At 36.2% G+C, this 16751-nt stretch overlaps 2 protein-coding genes across 7 annotated transcripts in view; both read left to right on the top strand.

Moving 5' to 3' along the window:
* The first annotated feature begins 357 nt into the window (after window positions 1–357).
* Window positions 358–2262, top strand: commd6 (COMM domain containing 6). Its single transcript, XM_079881043.1, has 7 exons — window positions 358–534; window positions 1001–1059; window positions 1220–1285; window positions 1387–1463; window positions 1620–1788; window positions 1879–2031; window positions 2128–2262. The coding sequence occupies exons 1-7, from the start codon at window positions 510–512 to the stop codon at window positions 2176–2178; spliced, it is 600 nt and encodes a 199-aa protein (XP_079737169.1). The 5' UTR covers window positions 358–509; the 3' UTR covers window positions 2179–2262.
* A 2509-nt stretch (window positions 2263–4771) lies between these two features.
* tbc1d4 (TBC1 domain family, member 4) overlaps window positions 4772–16751 on the top strand; it is a 33218-nt gene continuing 21238 nt past the window's right edge. For all 6 annotated transcript variants that reach the window (XM_079881042.1, XM_079881040.1, XM_079881039.1 and 3 more), the window contains exons 1-4: window positions 4772–6134; window positions 13933–14544; window positions 15355–15444; window positions 16551–16655. In XM_079881042.1, the coding sequence (XP_079737168.1) occupies window positions 5727–6134; window positions 13933–14544; window positions 15355–15444; window positions 16551–16655 (1215 nt within the window). In that variant the 5' untranslated portion in view covers window positions 4772–5726. The remainder of the gene's footprint in view (window positions 6135–13932; window positions 14545–15354; window positions 15445–16550; window positions 16656–16751) is intronic.

Here is a 16751-nt window from a genome sequence, read left to right as displayed (position 1 = left end):
AACAAGGGTACGTAAATTTAATTAGTTTTAATTATTTGACTTTTTAATTATATTTGTATTTATTTTATGTATTATTTATTTGACGTTAATATTTTTAAGTTATTAATAGTATTAAGTATTAATATAAATAAGTCATTAGACCAGTTTTGTTGTCATATGACAAGACCGCAAAGATAATACCCTTTTAGACTCCAAAAGCTAAGGTCAGTAAAATAAAATAATTTAAAATTAAAATTAGAATATTATAGTTATAAATAATAAAAAAATATATCATTTGTATATTCTTTCCATTGATAAGTAGTCTAATATCCAACAGTCGTACTGTTATTTTGAAATAAATTTTCAATGGAATCCATCACTTCCGGACTGGAACTCTCCTTTTTACAGAAGTCAACAGTACTGGTCCTAAATAATTGATCTATGCTTTGACACAATACCACGAAACTCGGCTGTTTAACATATTGTTGAATGCAGTTGTCTTATGATAAATAGTCCGATAGTTGGCAAAGATGTTTGGACTGGAGCTGTCAACTGGTGAGTAAGTTAATGTATTACTATTTTTTTTGCAAATTTAAAGAGCAGCCATTTGTGTTCGTTCACGTTCTGTGCTCTAATAAAACTAAACATGACAAAATTAACCTTATATATGAATATAATATAATACTAACACTTTCTCTTCTATTCTATTTATTAAAATATATATATACATGTACTGCGTTAGATTAAACTGAGAAGGGTCATAGCACTTGCATAGTGTTGTCCTACTGTAAGTCGCTTTGGATAAAAGCGTCTGCTAAATGAATAAATGTAAATGTAAATAATAATTGGAATCAATATATATTTTGATATAACTCATACTGTCTGCCATTTCATTGGGTGCCGTTTTTTCTTTACACTGAACAGAAGTATAAACACACACACAGCCATTAATTGATATAACCTAGGATTAATAAATGATTTGATTCTGATTATCCGTGACATTTTGCATGTTCTATTGCAGGTGTGGATGATGTGGTCAAAAAAATTGAAAAGCTCCCCACAGACTTGTTTGCAGAAACGGTAATGTTTGTTACGTTGTGTGGTCATGTACAATGGGAAGAAAAAAATTGTGCTACACTTCACAGTTCATATTTACATATTATCATCAAGTTATTTACTGGATGTGGTATTGCATGTTAATTCAGACTGCTGATCTGACACAAGTCTTTTAATTTTCCAGCTCCAGGTGATCCTTGTTCATCTTCAGGATCAGAGCAGAGCAGTAGATTTGATTGAAAACTGTGAGGTAAGCTCACACAATTGACAGGGATGTAATTATTTTGTAAACTGAGCATGCATGTACTTGCTTTTTTATTTCTTTGAAATGCTTTTATTTCCCTAACTCAGAAATTTCAAAGAGCCGGGATAAACCTGGATCAGAAAGCTGTTCAAGATATTATAAGACTGATGTCACACTATTTTAGGTACAGTATTATCTTTCAAAGGACAAAATGGCAATGGAAGTAAAATGGGCTTATTTTAAACCCTGTGTGTATGCACATTTCTGGAGCATGTTGATTTTACCTGTTTTATTGGTGTCGGCTGCGATTTAAATTTATGATAAATATTTATTAAAACAGGTTAGCTGCAAAGAGCAATCTCAGTGCAGATGCCTTGGTCAGTAAATTGACTGAATGCAGCAGTAAATGGTCCAAAGCAAAGCTACAGTTGGTGCACCAGCTTTGGACTGAGCATGGTGCTCTTCTACATGCACAGCAGGAGGTCCTGACAATGGCTAGTATTGGACAGGTGTGTCACATGATTCTTGTTTTCAGTGTCGCTATTGGTCAGCCGCTATTCTCTCTCAGGTTGTTGATATCAAAGCTTCTTCACTCTTAGCTTGTAGATATCCAGTGGAAGCTTGGAATGGCAGTGAGCTCGGATACCTGCCGATCCCTCAACTCTTCGTTCATCTCGGTTCTAATGAAAATTGCGGACACGTCAGGGGAGGTATCATATAAATCCTTTGAGATGACAGTACAGCAGTTCCAGGTATGGAATTATGCATTTTCCTAATTTCATTTTAAACCATCTGAAGTGTCTAAACTTCTGCAATTCATAATTATCTTTTTTTTTTTTGTCTCTCAGAACTTCCACAGGCAGTTCAAGGAAATGGCCTCCGTTTTAGAGACTGTTTAATATTTTTCTGCATGTGATTTTTGCAGCAGTGATTCTGAACCATTCTGTCTTTGACTAAATATTTACATTTAAGTATTTAACAGTTTATAATTTTGCACTGTTTTTTTTTTATACTGTCAGCACTGAATAAAGACATCCAAACACATAGATCCCCCATGGATCAACATAAATTTCCATTTGTCATTAATATTGATCTTCATAATTGTCTAAAGTGTCTTTAGGAACATTAATTACGTGTTTTTCCCCTTTCAAATAACAAATAACGCTTGTGAGTTGATGTTCGAGAACATGAATTTCTCCTAATATTTTTCAATAAAATGATTCACTTAAACCACTATTTTGTGTTTTGTTTATAGTTTTTTTTATGTATTGCACCTTTTTACCATCACAATCACAATCCTGTACAATGCTTAACAGTAAGGATGGTGTTGAATTCGGTTTAGGCAAAAAATCGTTTGGATAACCTGTTAATTTGAATGGACTTATTTATAAATTTTTCCAAAAATCTAATTTTGGCAGCTTCATTGTCTTCTTGACAGTGGAACTGATCTGCTGTTTTGTCTTTGCTGAAAGATTCCAGATTAAATATGTTTGAATGTGACCTTGCAACACAGCAGAGAGAGAAATAATTGAAGGGGCGTAAATACTTTCTGAAGGCCTGAAACCTGTGCCTAGAGGCTATATGTGATGATGGGCTACAGTTCAGTTCAGTTCTTTTATTTATAAAGCACATTTAAAACAGTCACAAGACTGACCAAAGTGCTGTACAAGCACAAAGGATCGAAGAGAGAACAACTTATAAACTATATGTACAGATTTAAAAACAAAGTCCTTGGTTTTCAGAAGAGATTTAAAAACTGATACAGTTGGTCTCTGATGGTCTCTCATATTCATCTGGAAGCCTTTATGCTGGGCACTTGGTCAGCTCTCGATGGCAGCAATAGTAACATGAGAGAACTTTTTAAAAATGTGTTTTCAATGTATTTTATTCACCAGCTAATACTTTTATGAAACATAAATAAAAATTATGAAAATGATTATGCAGGTCCTCAGTTGGCCTTGAACTTAATTCAATATTTCATCATCTGTCGCTGTGTTAGACAAGAAATGACGCAGAGGAGAGACAACCTACCTGTCACTCACATGAGATTCCAGCAATAGCAAACCACAATGATCCAATCAATTCCCGATGGACAAAATCAAGTCCTGTCCTACGTTTGTTCTTGTTCGAGAAGCTTTTTCACTAGGAAATAAGTCACAATAGGGAAGAAAATACTTTCACGACTTCTGTTTAATGCCCTTATTTTTCTTTTCTTTTTTTTTTTTACTAAGAGCGGATGATGGCAGAATCCAGATTGTATACTTCTGAATAGCATATTAGTATACTACTTTTATGATTTCTACAGTATTCTACTATTATTGTATACTATTAAAGAAATGGCAGAAATAGTAAGAACATTTTGGAAACATTACTATTTCGAATTCAGCCGCTGTTTGAAATGAAGGGTAGACGGTTTACTCTGTATACTACATAGTATGCAAGTATGTATGTTAATATTTGATTCCGAAATATGACCACAGTAACCAATATCATAAAAAAATTACATGATAGCTTCTAGAGACAGCAGAGGGCGCTCTTGAGTATATTGAATCATTTTTGTGCAAAAGTACAGTTTCATGTTTCAAACTGTCAGTAGCCTACTATGTAATGTGTATCCAATTCACTGTATAAAATCATTATTTAATACTATTAACAAATATTGGTCGAATGAAACTTCCCTTGCATAGGATACCATTGATTCACATTGAATTTTACAAGTATGCTCACCTTAAACACACCCTGAGCCTCACCCTGTATTTACTAGAAATGTGAAGAATGCTTTATCCACAGTAAAATCTCTTGACTCAACTTTTACTGTTCATTGGCCCAGATTTTTTTTTATGTCATCACATTATTATTATTATTTTTTTTTTTTTTAAATTGATATTTTGTTCATAGGTTATGCTATGTCCTCTTTAGTGGACACCAGAACTCAAAAATAAAAATAAAAATGACAAAAATAAAATTACATGAAATTACACGTATAGGCAAAAACAATGGGATTTCTTTTTCATTAAATTTTTGGGTTTCAGGAATTTTTTTAACCAAAATTTGTATAAAGATGATTCTCAACTATGTTATGAAATATAATGTAATTAATTGATACACCATTTTACTTTATGCAATATGTGGGTAAAATGACCATACATGTGTAGTCCCATTCAATACAATGTATCACACTGTATCTAATTTGCATATGATTTTGTTTTTGGGGACACATGTAATGAAAAAAGAAGTGTAAGAATGGGAGTAATAATTGGTAATATTTAATATTTCATAGGAATATTGATGTATAATTCCTTTCCCTATTCTCACACTTAAGCCTGATAAACATGATTTAAGTCCTGATGTCCACTACAGTGGACATGTATGAAATCAATGCCATGTTCTGTAACAGAAAGGCATATTTTGTTTTGATACCTCATAACGTTTTCCTGAGATGTTGGTTTATGAAATACAATTTGAAAAGTAGAAAAAGTAGTTTTTGTGAACTGTGTTTAGTGTTTGATAAACAAGTGCACACAATAACCACACTGGCATTATAAACAAAATGTTGAACTGTGTCATTAGGACAAATAGTTGTATATCAACATTCACAATTGGGGCACGTTGTCACAAAATGTCAGCCCATATAGGCTAATTATTTGTAGCCTATAAAGAAGTTGACATTCAAAAATATAAAATATTAAGATGGAGTAGGCAAATACGTTTGACAACTATCTCTAAAGCGTTAAACTATTTAGATATCCCAACTCCCTAAGCATTAATAAAGTTCACTTGCTTTCCTCAGTCAGGCCAGTGCCGTGTGTTTCCTGAAGACGCAGGGGAGCCAGAGATCCACAAACACAGACACGCGCGCGCGCTCAAGTGAACGCCTCTCATATGGCTGCTGCGGCCACTCCTCCTGGAACAACAGCACTCTCTGTTCTCCAGCGCCGTTAAATGACACAATAACGACTAAAAAGTGATGTGCAGCGACTTTAAAGGACTCCCGCTGATCTGCAACTTCACACATGCGGCGTTTGGCCGCGGCGACGTCCACAACCTGAGTCGTCGGGACTCGAGAAATCTGCAGGAATAAGACGCGCAGTCCTTCTAGCAGTTGTGTATTGATACACTGAGGCAGATCGTTTAACTTTATATATGGATTGTTTTCGCTTCGAGTGGAGGTTTTTATTTTTAAACAGTGATATGACCTTGGAATAAAAGCATCGGTGCATCTCAAAAGCCAGTATTATTGTAGCTTAAGCTCTTCAGGACACACGATCCTCACGCACTTTTGCCTAAAGCGTGAGTGATACCATTAACGCGCCAGGAGATGTTTCCAGCTGCTTTCACATAATAGCCTACTGACCGGTGCATGTATTTATTTAGGCATTTAGTGGTATAAAGGCATAGAGTTGTTGCACGAAGCAACTAAAGTCTTTGTCCCGGAGCCCTTGGAGAGATGGAGGGACAGGATGGCAAAGGGAATAATAATAATGACAGTAATCAAAAGGCAGACAAGAGGTTTGCGCTGTGTTACATGGGCTGGTCGTCTCTGGACAGGCGAACCACGCTGCCCATGCTCCCGTGGCTGGTGGCGGAGATCCGGAGGAAAAGTGAGAAGAACGAGTCCGGTCCCGCACAGGCCAGGGAAGTTCAGCTGAATCTCTCGCCCTCTCTGATCCGCTGCGTGCCCGCAAACAGCAGCAACCCGTCCGTGTTCATATTCGAACACAAAGCACAGTTTATATCCAGGTTTATCCACAATAGTCATGACCTGTCTTATTTTGCCTACCTTATCCGAAGTCAACCAGAGAACCCAGAGTCTGAGATGGCATGCCATGTGTTCAAAGCATGCGATCCAAATCAGGTATGTTTGGCCACCGATTTAGTTGTTAATTGTTTTGTTTGTTCAAAGTGTCGCTCAAGGGCACAGTGCTTATGAATCAACACTTTCTGGGGTTCGGATTAGAGGTAGGCTGGTTATCGGTTCTTTATATGTAGGCTATAGGAATAAAAGGCATAACTTGACCATTATTTTATTTATTTATTTATTCCAATATTAACTGAAATGGTTATATATTCTTAAATATCGGGTCTATTGTTATTTTTATTTTTTTTATAGGCTACAGATATTCAGTTAACTCTTTCAGGGGATTGGATTAGAGGTAGAATGGTTATCTGTTCGTTTTGTTAGGCTATGAATAAATGGCATCATTTGATCATAATTTTTATTAATTAATTTGACAGATATTAACACATTTTCAACTTAAATGGTTATATATTTTTTATATCAGGTCTTTTGTTAAATTACCAAATTTTGTTACTTTTTTTTTTTTTACTGTCAGGGGATTGGATTAGAGGTTAGACTGGTTATCGGTTCTTTTTGGAATATGAATAAATGGCATCAATTGACCATTTTTATTTATTTATTTGACAAATATTAACACCTTTTCAACTTAAATTGTTATATATTCTTAAATATCTGGTCTATTGTTAAATTACCTAATTTTGTTAATTATCTTTTACAGATATTCAATTAACCCTTTCAGGGGACTGGATTAGAGGTAGACTGGTTATCAGTTCTTTTTGGTATATGAATAAATAGCATGATTTCACCATAATTTTTTACTTTATTTATTTATTTTACCGCTATGAGCCTAACAGCTTTTTTATTTAAATGGTTATATTTTCTTAAATATCGAGTCTATTGTTAAATGACCTCATTTTGTTAATAATTTTTTTTACAAATATTCAACCAAACCTTTTTGGGGATTGAATTAGAGATAGACTGGTTATCGGTTCTTTCTGGTCTATGAATAAATGTCATCATCTGACCATTATTAACACTTTTTTATTTAAATGCAAAAAGAAAATCTATCTATCTATCTATCTATCTATCTATCTATCTATCTATCTATCTATCTATCTATCTATCTATCTATCTATCTATCTATCTCTAACCTGTCGCAGACAGATTTCCACTCGTTAACTATGACCAGGTCAGCGACATGATCTGAATCTGTCTCGAGCAGTCATGGACGATGCTATCTTTTCAAAACGGCTTGATATTATCGCTACGTGATCTTGTAGTGTGTGCAATGCAACAACAAGATGGAACTAATCCAGCCAATCACAGTGCAGAAAAATCTTGTAATCACTTGAATTTATGTGAGAAGTTTTTCCGCTGTTGGTTGGGACTGCCTCTTTACCAAATGTATTGTAGTTTGTGTGTATATACAGTGCTGGTCAGAATGATTTGCCCCCTTGGTAAGTATGATCAAAGATGGCTGTAAAAAATAAATCTGCATTGTTAATCCTTTTGATATTTTATTTTTAAAAATTGCAAAAATCGAACCTTTCATTGAAGTAAAAGAATTGAAAGTGGAGGGGGAAATCACATTATGAAATAAAAGCTTTTCTCCAAAACACTTTGGGAACAATTATTTGCCCCCTTTTATTGAATATTTTTTGCAACCTCCTTTTTCCAAGATAACAGCTCTGTGTCTTCTCCTATAATGCCTGATGAGTTTAGAGAACACCTGACAAGAGATCAGAGACCATTCCTCCATACAGAATCTCTCCAGATTCCCAGATCCATGTTGGCGCTTCTTCTCTTCAGTTCAGCCCACTCAGGGTTCAGGTCAGGGACTGGGATGGTCATAGCTGAGGCTTCCTTTTGTGCTCAGTGACACATTTTTGTTTTGATTTTGATGTTTGTTTTTGGATCACTGTCCTGATGGAAGATCCAAACATGGCCCATTATCAGATTTTTAGCAGAGGTTGTCAGGTTTAGATTTTTTTATCTGTTGGTATTTGATCAAATCCATGATGCCATGTATCTGAACAAGATGTCCAGGACCTCTGGCAGAAAATTAGGCCCACAGCATTAAAGATCCAGCAGAGTATTTCATTTTACACATGGGGTACTTTTTTTTTATCCCTGTTTGCACCAAACCCATATTAAGTGTTTGCTGCCAAAAAAGCCATTTGTTTTTGTTTCATCTGACCATAGAGCAAATGTTCTCCCCACTTTCAATTCTTTTAATTCAATAAAAGGTTAGATTTTTGCATTTAAAATAAAATAAAATATCAAAAGGATAAATAATGCAGATGTATTGTTTTACAGCCATCTTTGATCATATTTACCAAGGGTGCACATAATTCTGACCAGCACTGTGTGTGTGTGTGTGTGTATATATATATATATATATATATATATATATATATATATATATAAAACAACCTTCCTTCCTTTGTCCCCCTTACCTTTTCAACAGAAATAATGAGTCATGCTAAACTTTTACAATGCCAGGGACAATGCACCCTGACATTTAGTCTCCTGTATATGATTGACAGGTCTTTGTCAGTTGGATAAATGCCAGTATGTAGGGCACCGTTGCACCAGAGGAATTAGATATACAGAGCATCATGTAAAGGCGGGTCAGATCTCTCCTGGCACACGAGGAGGAAGGATTAATCAGATCAGCTAGACAATACACACTTAGAATATTGAAATACACCCACCAGTTCCTCTGCTCTCTGTCATGATGCCTTGAAACAACAATAATAACCATGATGCACTGCAGTTACATCTGAGTGCTCTGTTCCATTGTATTGATTTGGAATTAGTTGTAATGTAACCCTAATGTTATTCTGCTGCTGAGCTATATTTGAGAAGCCTGTTCAATGAGCTTTGTTGTTTTTGATGAAACATGAATTTGCACATATGTGTGTATATTCAGTGATTTGCTATAGTATATCTCTTTGTTTCTCTGTGGATTTCATTTGAAAATAAAATATTTTTCTTTGCACGTGCCACATTATGTATGCTATTTATACTATTGTTGTATATATTCTCAAAGGTAAAAGTACTCAGAAGTGAATGTGAGGAAGGGAAAGTTTCTCTTCCTGGTGTCGGTCCTCTTGTGTGTGCATGTTGAGCTCCAGAGGGAACATACATACATCACCGTCATGTGTTATGCAATAAAATAGCAACACGTAGCTGGATATCAACATGTGCTAGATAGTCCATGAGGAATGTGTCTTTGCTCACATCTTAAGATGGCTGCTGGCTCATTTCGAAGTGCTACCGTTCACTATAGACTGACTTAGCTGGCATTTCGGCATATAAATATCACCTAGTCTGAATGCAGCCCGATCAATCCTTTCCAGTTGCCTGTGGAGTGACATAGTTCAACTTTTAAGGCTGTGGGGGAACCCACTGGTCCCTTATTTATAACTCCACCTTCAGCATAGAATAGCCCACCCAGTGTAAGGGCAACAAAGTAAGGTTATGCTTCTTTTCATAATGATATACTATGTGCTCTCAGATGCCTGGCCTCATTATACTGCTAGAAATGAAAGGAAAGCTTTATCTGTGATTAAGCTGCAGTGTGTTTATGCTGTGGGCAAGAAAAAATGCCTGGGGTCCTTCTGATGCATTTTTTTAATTGTTTATGCAGTTTAAGACTAGGCTATTTGTTTTGAGGTTTGGAGCGGTTATCAAAGTATGAAGCAAAAGCAATGTTGCACAGGATATAATAACCCACTTAGACCTCCAAGTTAGAGTTTTTGGAATATGGGAAAGTGTCCTGTTTTACCCAGCTGCTCTGAATACCTTGTAGTTGGTCGGTCTTCCTGGTACCCATGACTCATGTCATGCCAATCTGCGTCCTGTACAAGAAGTGACCAGTGACATGGGTGTCCTGTTCTAGTGCATTGTGTTTTGGTACTGTAGAGAAAGCAAAGTTATACCTATGAATAATCAATATTTTAATGTGGATTTTAAGTAAGGAATTTTCAGACTTGGGGGTGCTGGGGGTTCGCAAATTTTTTTTAAAGAAATAAAAGGATTTTGTGCAGTATATTTTTAGGGCTGTCAAGATTCATTTGTGTACTTCAGATTTTAATGAAATATTAAAAATACACTCTCAGAAAAAAAGGTACAAAAGCTGTCACTGTGGCAGTACCTTTTCAAAAGGTACACTTAAAGAGTGCATATTAGTCCCTCAAAGGTACATACTTGGTACCAAAAGGTACATATTAGTACCTAAATGGTACATATTAGTACCCTTTTGAAGGGTACTGTCCCAGCGACAGCTTTTGTACCTTTTTTTTTCTGAGAGTGTAAACAGTTTTTTTCATCATCTTTCAGTTCTCTTTTCTGTTTTCACTGTTAGTTTTATGTGAGTTAATTTTCTGTGAAGTCTCCAGTGCTGTTTGCATTTTATATCTTAGTGTTTAAACAGCATTCTAAAGCATTTTTAAACATGAGGTCATGGCAGCACATTGATGAAATTTTGCACATTCTTTAAATCTTGAGAGATTTAGGAGGTCATGTGCACTAATCAGTCTTTCTATTTTGTCAATTTTAATGAAAAGCAGGAATTTCTCATCACAGTTTCTTTGTGTTTAAACTATTTTTCATCCCAAAGCTTTGATGCATAAATCAAAGAGGTTTATATTCCTCATCTGGTATCAAGCCTCTGTGTCATGCATGTATGTAAAGCACCTAAAAATGTATGCATGTCATTGCATTTGGTTACAGCAAGCGAAAGTGAACTTAGTTGTGATAAAAATGTCAAAAAAGTGTGAGTCATCTAATGCAATGGCAAGAATTTGAATCACATTCTATTTGAACACTAAGTGTAAAGTATAATAAACTGTTTTATTTTTTATTTTTTTATTTTACAGCTTTTGTAATTCATACCCTCCTACTTTCATCCTTACATGTTTGTTTCAGTGCAAATCATTTATTAAACTAAAGAGGGTCTAGCATCATCTTGCAACTGAATATTTGAGACCATTTAAGGGTTTTAAACACTGTCACTGATGCCTGGTGAGGTCATAGAAGTTTACTGTAGGTGAATGTTTTTGTTGCGCTTTTTCTTGTATGCTGGGCATGTGACCTCAAAACAGCATTACTGTGCATTGCCTTTTCACTATCAGATGTAAAAATCTGCTTTTTGCAGATTATTCAGGCTGCTTAAACTAGGTAGTTACTATAGGATTATTTTTGGAAATCTGTGAGTGTTCCTAGGAAATAAGCCAATTGTCAGTTAAAAACAAGCAGCCACACCCTTTGTGCTGCTTACACAGGCAGCCCGTTGCAGCAGACGATTGCTTGAAGGATTGTTTGCTTTTCCCCCTGATCTCAAGGAACCTTTTCTCTCAGCTGCACTGTGATTTTCCACCAGTTAGCCTTAGGGTTTCAATGAAATGTTTGCATTAAACCGAGCTATATTTACTGACAGACATGTAGTGGACCACAGAGGTCTTATTGTCTTTATTTTTTACTCCTGACTCACTCGTGAAGTGCCTGCAATAATTGCATAAAACAAATTGCAAAGTAAAGAAAATGTACCCATGTAGAACTTGCTGCTAAATTATTCTGGGTGGTTGCCAGGGCGTTGCTATGCGGTTGCCAAAGCATTCTGAGTGGACTTTAATGTGGTTTATAAGGATTTCTGGATAGATACATCCCCAGCCTCAAGTCTCTGTGATATTCTGGTTCTATATATAACTCAGGTCCCTCCTTCAGTGGTTTTTGCACACCAGGGAAAAATTATAAGGCTGATTGCTTCAAGTAATAGCACACCAATTCTCAAAAAGCCATATTATATTGAGTTATGCGCTGAAATCTAATATGGCAGGTTAGGTGTTTGTTGTACCTGATAGCCCATAAAAAGATGATTTATATTAGGGGTGTAGTTATGCCAGTGACATGGTAAAGCAATAAGTCAAGCTTCAAATGTGAACGTTTTCATGGGTTAGCTCTACAAGAGATAGAACAGTGTGCATAGCCTGCAGTTATGTTTGACTTGCTCTCCATTACTGCCTTGAACAAGTAATCCATGTGACTGTATTTTTATGCAGCAAGCACTCTGTATCCATTACAGGGCTTTAGTTCCTGGAAGATTTGTTTATATCGACAGGATTCTTGTTCACATTAGTGCGTTACACTCTATGTGCACTGACTGTGCAACATGCTAATGTGTCTCAGAGCTTGCTGTGTCTAAGGAAACTCCAACCTTTGTTTATACCATGCCTGAAACCGTTTCAGATTCTTGTTAGAACATCATTTTCTCTACTTCTGTTTGTTTTCCCTGAACGTAACTTCAGGGATTTATTGTTTATGTTGAGCCAGCTCAGAATTGAATCTTATACCATTACCAGGCTTATGGTAGTCATCTAGACCAGGCCAGCGAAGCCTGGTCTGATCTGGCCTAGTGTGTGTTTAAAGTCTGTGGAGCTTCATTTCGTTTCACCTCTGAGTCTTGCTGGCGTCAGGCCCAATTCTGTCACCCAGACTCATTTGTATTCTCCCAAACAAGATGTGTCTTGCTGATGTAAATCAGTTTTATTTAAAGTTGCCATAACCTTATACACTTGAGTGTGGATGGTAGGGACTTGAGTCATGACCCTATACCAAGTTTCTTTCGATCGCAGCTGTGACTAAATTTAATAAAGCTACAGAATATAATTAATGTCATATTTTCATTTGTAAATTAAATTCCCGTAATAAGTGAAATTAAGCGTTACAAGGGTAACGCTTTTTCATGGCTTGTTACTGTGCATGAGGGAATTATGCAAATGCTGCTTGTGTTCAAAACCCAAGCTGCTATAAATCACAGTTTCTTTATTGTCCCGTGCTTTTCTGTGAGGAGCCTAATCAAACAGCCAATTAAAATCTCAAGGTTTCAACTTTATGAGTAATGGTTTTTTTGTGTGTGTGTACAAAATATTCTTAAGAATGTTCTAAACCTTTTTTTTTTTTTTTTACTCAGGATTGTTCTGGACAAAACATAAGAATTTGAATTCCTGAAAATAATTTTCTTTCTTTTTCCTCATAAATACATCTGAAAGTTTTGAATATCCTCCAGCATCTCTTAAATCTTAATTTTCTTAAGATGTACTTATGTAAAATGTCAAATATCTGAGAATTTATATTTTTCAAGAACTGCACTTACTGAACTTTCTAACAAACTTCTTGTAATTTATCTGTAAAATGTTTTAATTTTGAGAAATTTTGTAAAACCAGTCATTTATATATATATATATATATATATATATATATATATATATATATATATATATATATGCTTTATAGTTTCTCAGTTGTTTGAAACATGACTGTTAGATCCTGGAAAAGAAAATCTTTAATACATAAAGATAAAGTAAAGATAAAGTATTTTGTGTGGACATGTATAGTGTTGCTGATTTAAAAATGTCTCAACCCATGTTATAATTAAACGTATGCTTTTGCACCTAGTTTCAAAGGATTCCTTCTGATGTTCAGGCATATAAAAACAGAGATCTGTTGTCTTAGCTCCAGGTTTCATTCTAAATGATCGATAGTAGTAGAAGAGACCAGAGAAAAGGCCTCTCTGGTAGATTTATATCCATTTGGCTTCTTTAATGTACACTCAGGTTCCTCAGACGTTTCTTTTTCTGATATCGTCAGTCTGCCTTGGCTTTTGTATTACTGACTCCTAAATTGCTCCTCAGGGGCTGAACCTAGTTAGTTATGATACCTGCATGTCTCACTGCAAAAGTTTAATGTAACCACTGAGCCTTTTTATTGAAGTTTTGTCCTTGTTTGCCTTTCAGTGTGTTGATTTATTATTTGTATGGTTGATCTAATAATGTCTTACCCTGTTCCCCAGGTGCCTGAGGTTATTAGCAGCATTAGACAGGTGTCCAAGGCTGCACTTAAGGAGGAAAGCAAGCCCAAGCAAGATAGTGACGAGTCTTTCTACAACTCCCAGAAGTTTGAAGTACTTTACTGTGGAAAAGTGACTGTCAACCACAAGAAAGCCCCTTCAACTCTAATTGACGACTGCATTGATAAATTCCGCCAACACGAGATTGAACGCAAGCGTCTGCGGCTCCTCAGCGGACAGCGTAGCTCCACCGAAGCCCCCGTAGAGTTCATCATGGGTGACGACCCTCTAAGCTCCTCGCTCTGCGAAGTTGACGAACCCGAGGCAGAACCCGGCTCGATTGAGGAAGACCTGTCTGAGTTGGCCAATGGGAAACTGGCCTTGACCAGCTCCTCCAGTACAGGCAGCTTGCGAGGGGCTCTTCCTGAGTGCATTTTGGAGGACTCTGGATTTGGGGAGCAGCAGGAGATTCGTACGCGGTGTAATAGCCTCGCGGGCGGCCTGCAGAAAAAGCCCAGAGAGACTGGCAAGGGGTCAACGCGTAGGAGACATGCTAGCGCGCCCAATAATGTGCAGCCGACTGATGCTGACAAGAATCGCACAATGCTGTTCCAGGTATTACACACAGACTTTTAGTCTGTGATTTCATGAGCCTTTACAGATGATTTCAAAAATGGAAATTCTTTCATCATTTACTCACCCTCATGTTGAAACAAAAATGTTATTAATGAGTCTTTCAACTGTGTTTGTCCATACAATGAAAGTTAATGGACCAACCCTCTACATTGCGAGTAAATCACTCACATATGCAACTAAATTTTATGCTAGGTGAATAAATAATGTCTGTCATTAGCCATTGGCTAATATATTGTTAGATTTCACTCACCAGTGATTGAGTTAGAGGCCAAAGACCCGTTAACACAAAGGATGATAACTATGTTTTAATAATTGTTCTGATTCAATGAGAAGTGGGAAGTCCACACCACAACTATGGTGATTCTATTTCCATTGTGTGAATAGAGGGTTGATGGAGTTCTAAACAACTTTTGACCCCACTGACTTTCATTTTATGAACAAAAAACACTAAAATATTTTGTTCTGAGCTAAATTTTTTGGGTGAACTATCCCTTTAACTATCCCAGGCCTACGCATGTAAAAGGCAAATTCTTGCTAATTAGCATGCATGATGGTCATGCAGTCACACGTTTCCCTTTAAACAGTTTTTAGGGGGAGGTGTCTCTATGGTCATTTGGTTAAGAAATCACTATGACCTTGGTTGTTAAGTATTTAAATGCAAATACAGCTCTCAGAAAACACTGCGAGCCGAGTTATCAGTTATCAGACGTTTAACTTGATATTTGTGTTTTCATTCCTACTGCTTCTCAATAAAAAAAATATGCTATCAAACGGCTTTTTTGTGTGCAGGTTGGACGGTTTGAAGTGAATCTCATCAGCCCTGAAACCAAAACTGTGGTTCTGGAGAAGAATTTTAAGGAAATCTCGTCATGTTCACAGGTCTGTGTGTGAAAGGATTAGGTTTGTTTGGTTTTAGAGATAAGCTGTTTGTACGTCTCATATTTAATGTCACCATATGTTGTCACACAGTGCTATTCAAAACAAGTACCAAGCAACTGACATGAGGTTTTGTACTAATTTAGAATATTTATATTTTTCTTTGTCATAAATTGATGTTCTCATAAAAAGACCTTTCAAACTGCCATATTTCTTACTGTTGTCTATGTCTTATGATAAAAGTGCATGTTTTGCATGTGTATAACGACAGTGATCTGAATATTAAGGCAATAAGTCACTCAAGGACAAGGTCATCATGAGTTGAGTGATTTAACCGTAGTTAAGGGGTGTTTTAGGCACAACACTAGGTGTCACTGATTTTTATTTTTGTAATGCTCATCCTTAAAGGGCACAGCATTATTAAATGTGTTGACGTAATTTCCACTGAAACATTAAGACAGGGCGGGACATATTGAGCAGCTCCTCCCCTTTTTAAAAATAGACAATAGCATTTTGTTTATGACAGCTCAGTAAATCCGTTAATCATGTAGAAAATATTAAATGTGTGAACAAGTGATTGATTTAAGCCCAGCTTCAGCGTCTATTTATAATGTAGGGGGGAGGACGCTTTAGATTCTAGAGAATCTAAATGAGCATTTATAAGCATTCGATTGGACAGAAAATCTGATGAGAAGCTGCAAGTGCAGCATGATATCATCAAAATCATTGAACCATATTGGCGAAAGTGAGAGACTGTAAGTTTTAAAGGCTTATCTTCTAAATGCAAATTTTGTCATTGTTTTGGAGAACACTAGCTTATAGATAACAGTGAGGCTAACATATTCATACTAAAAGCCAAAAAACTTTAACTATAAAGGATACTATCATGTTCATTAAAAAAAAGTCTATGTATTTACCAATAATAATACCTACAAGGTGGTGCATTAATATAAAATTCAGTTGATTTGTAATCACACTTTCTTCCACTTAGAATTCAGAGGTAGAATAATTTGTTTTATGAAGTGAATTTTTACATGTTGTGTGTCAATGTGACTTGCAGCCCTGTATGTCTGTTAGTCTTTTATGGATGTAATTTCTTGTGCCTGCAGGGTGTTAAACAGACAGATCACTTTGGCTTTATTTGTCGGGATGTGGAGGAGTCTGGCCCAGCCCAGTATGTGTGTTACGTGTTCCAGTGCGCTAGTGAGTCCCTGGTGAGTCCTGACCTGCTTGCAGAACCTGTTGTCACCGCACTGTTTAATTATTCATCCTAAGGTACAATGGAAACAATGACTCTCCCTTGCCTATCT

The sequence above is a fragment of the Squalius cephalus genome (genome assembly GCF_949319135.1).
Source record: "Squalius cephalus genome assembly, chromosome: 9".
In the NCBI taxonomy this organism is placed as follows: Eukaryota; Metazoa; Chordata; class Actinopteri; order Cypriniformes; family Leuciscidae; genus Squalius; species Squalius cephalus.
The sequence above is the reverse complement of the archived record's forward strand: the minus strand, read 5'-3'. Positions and strand labels throughout refer to the sequence as shown.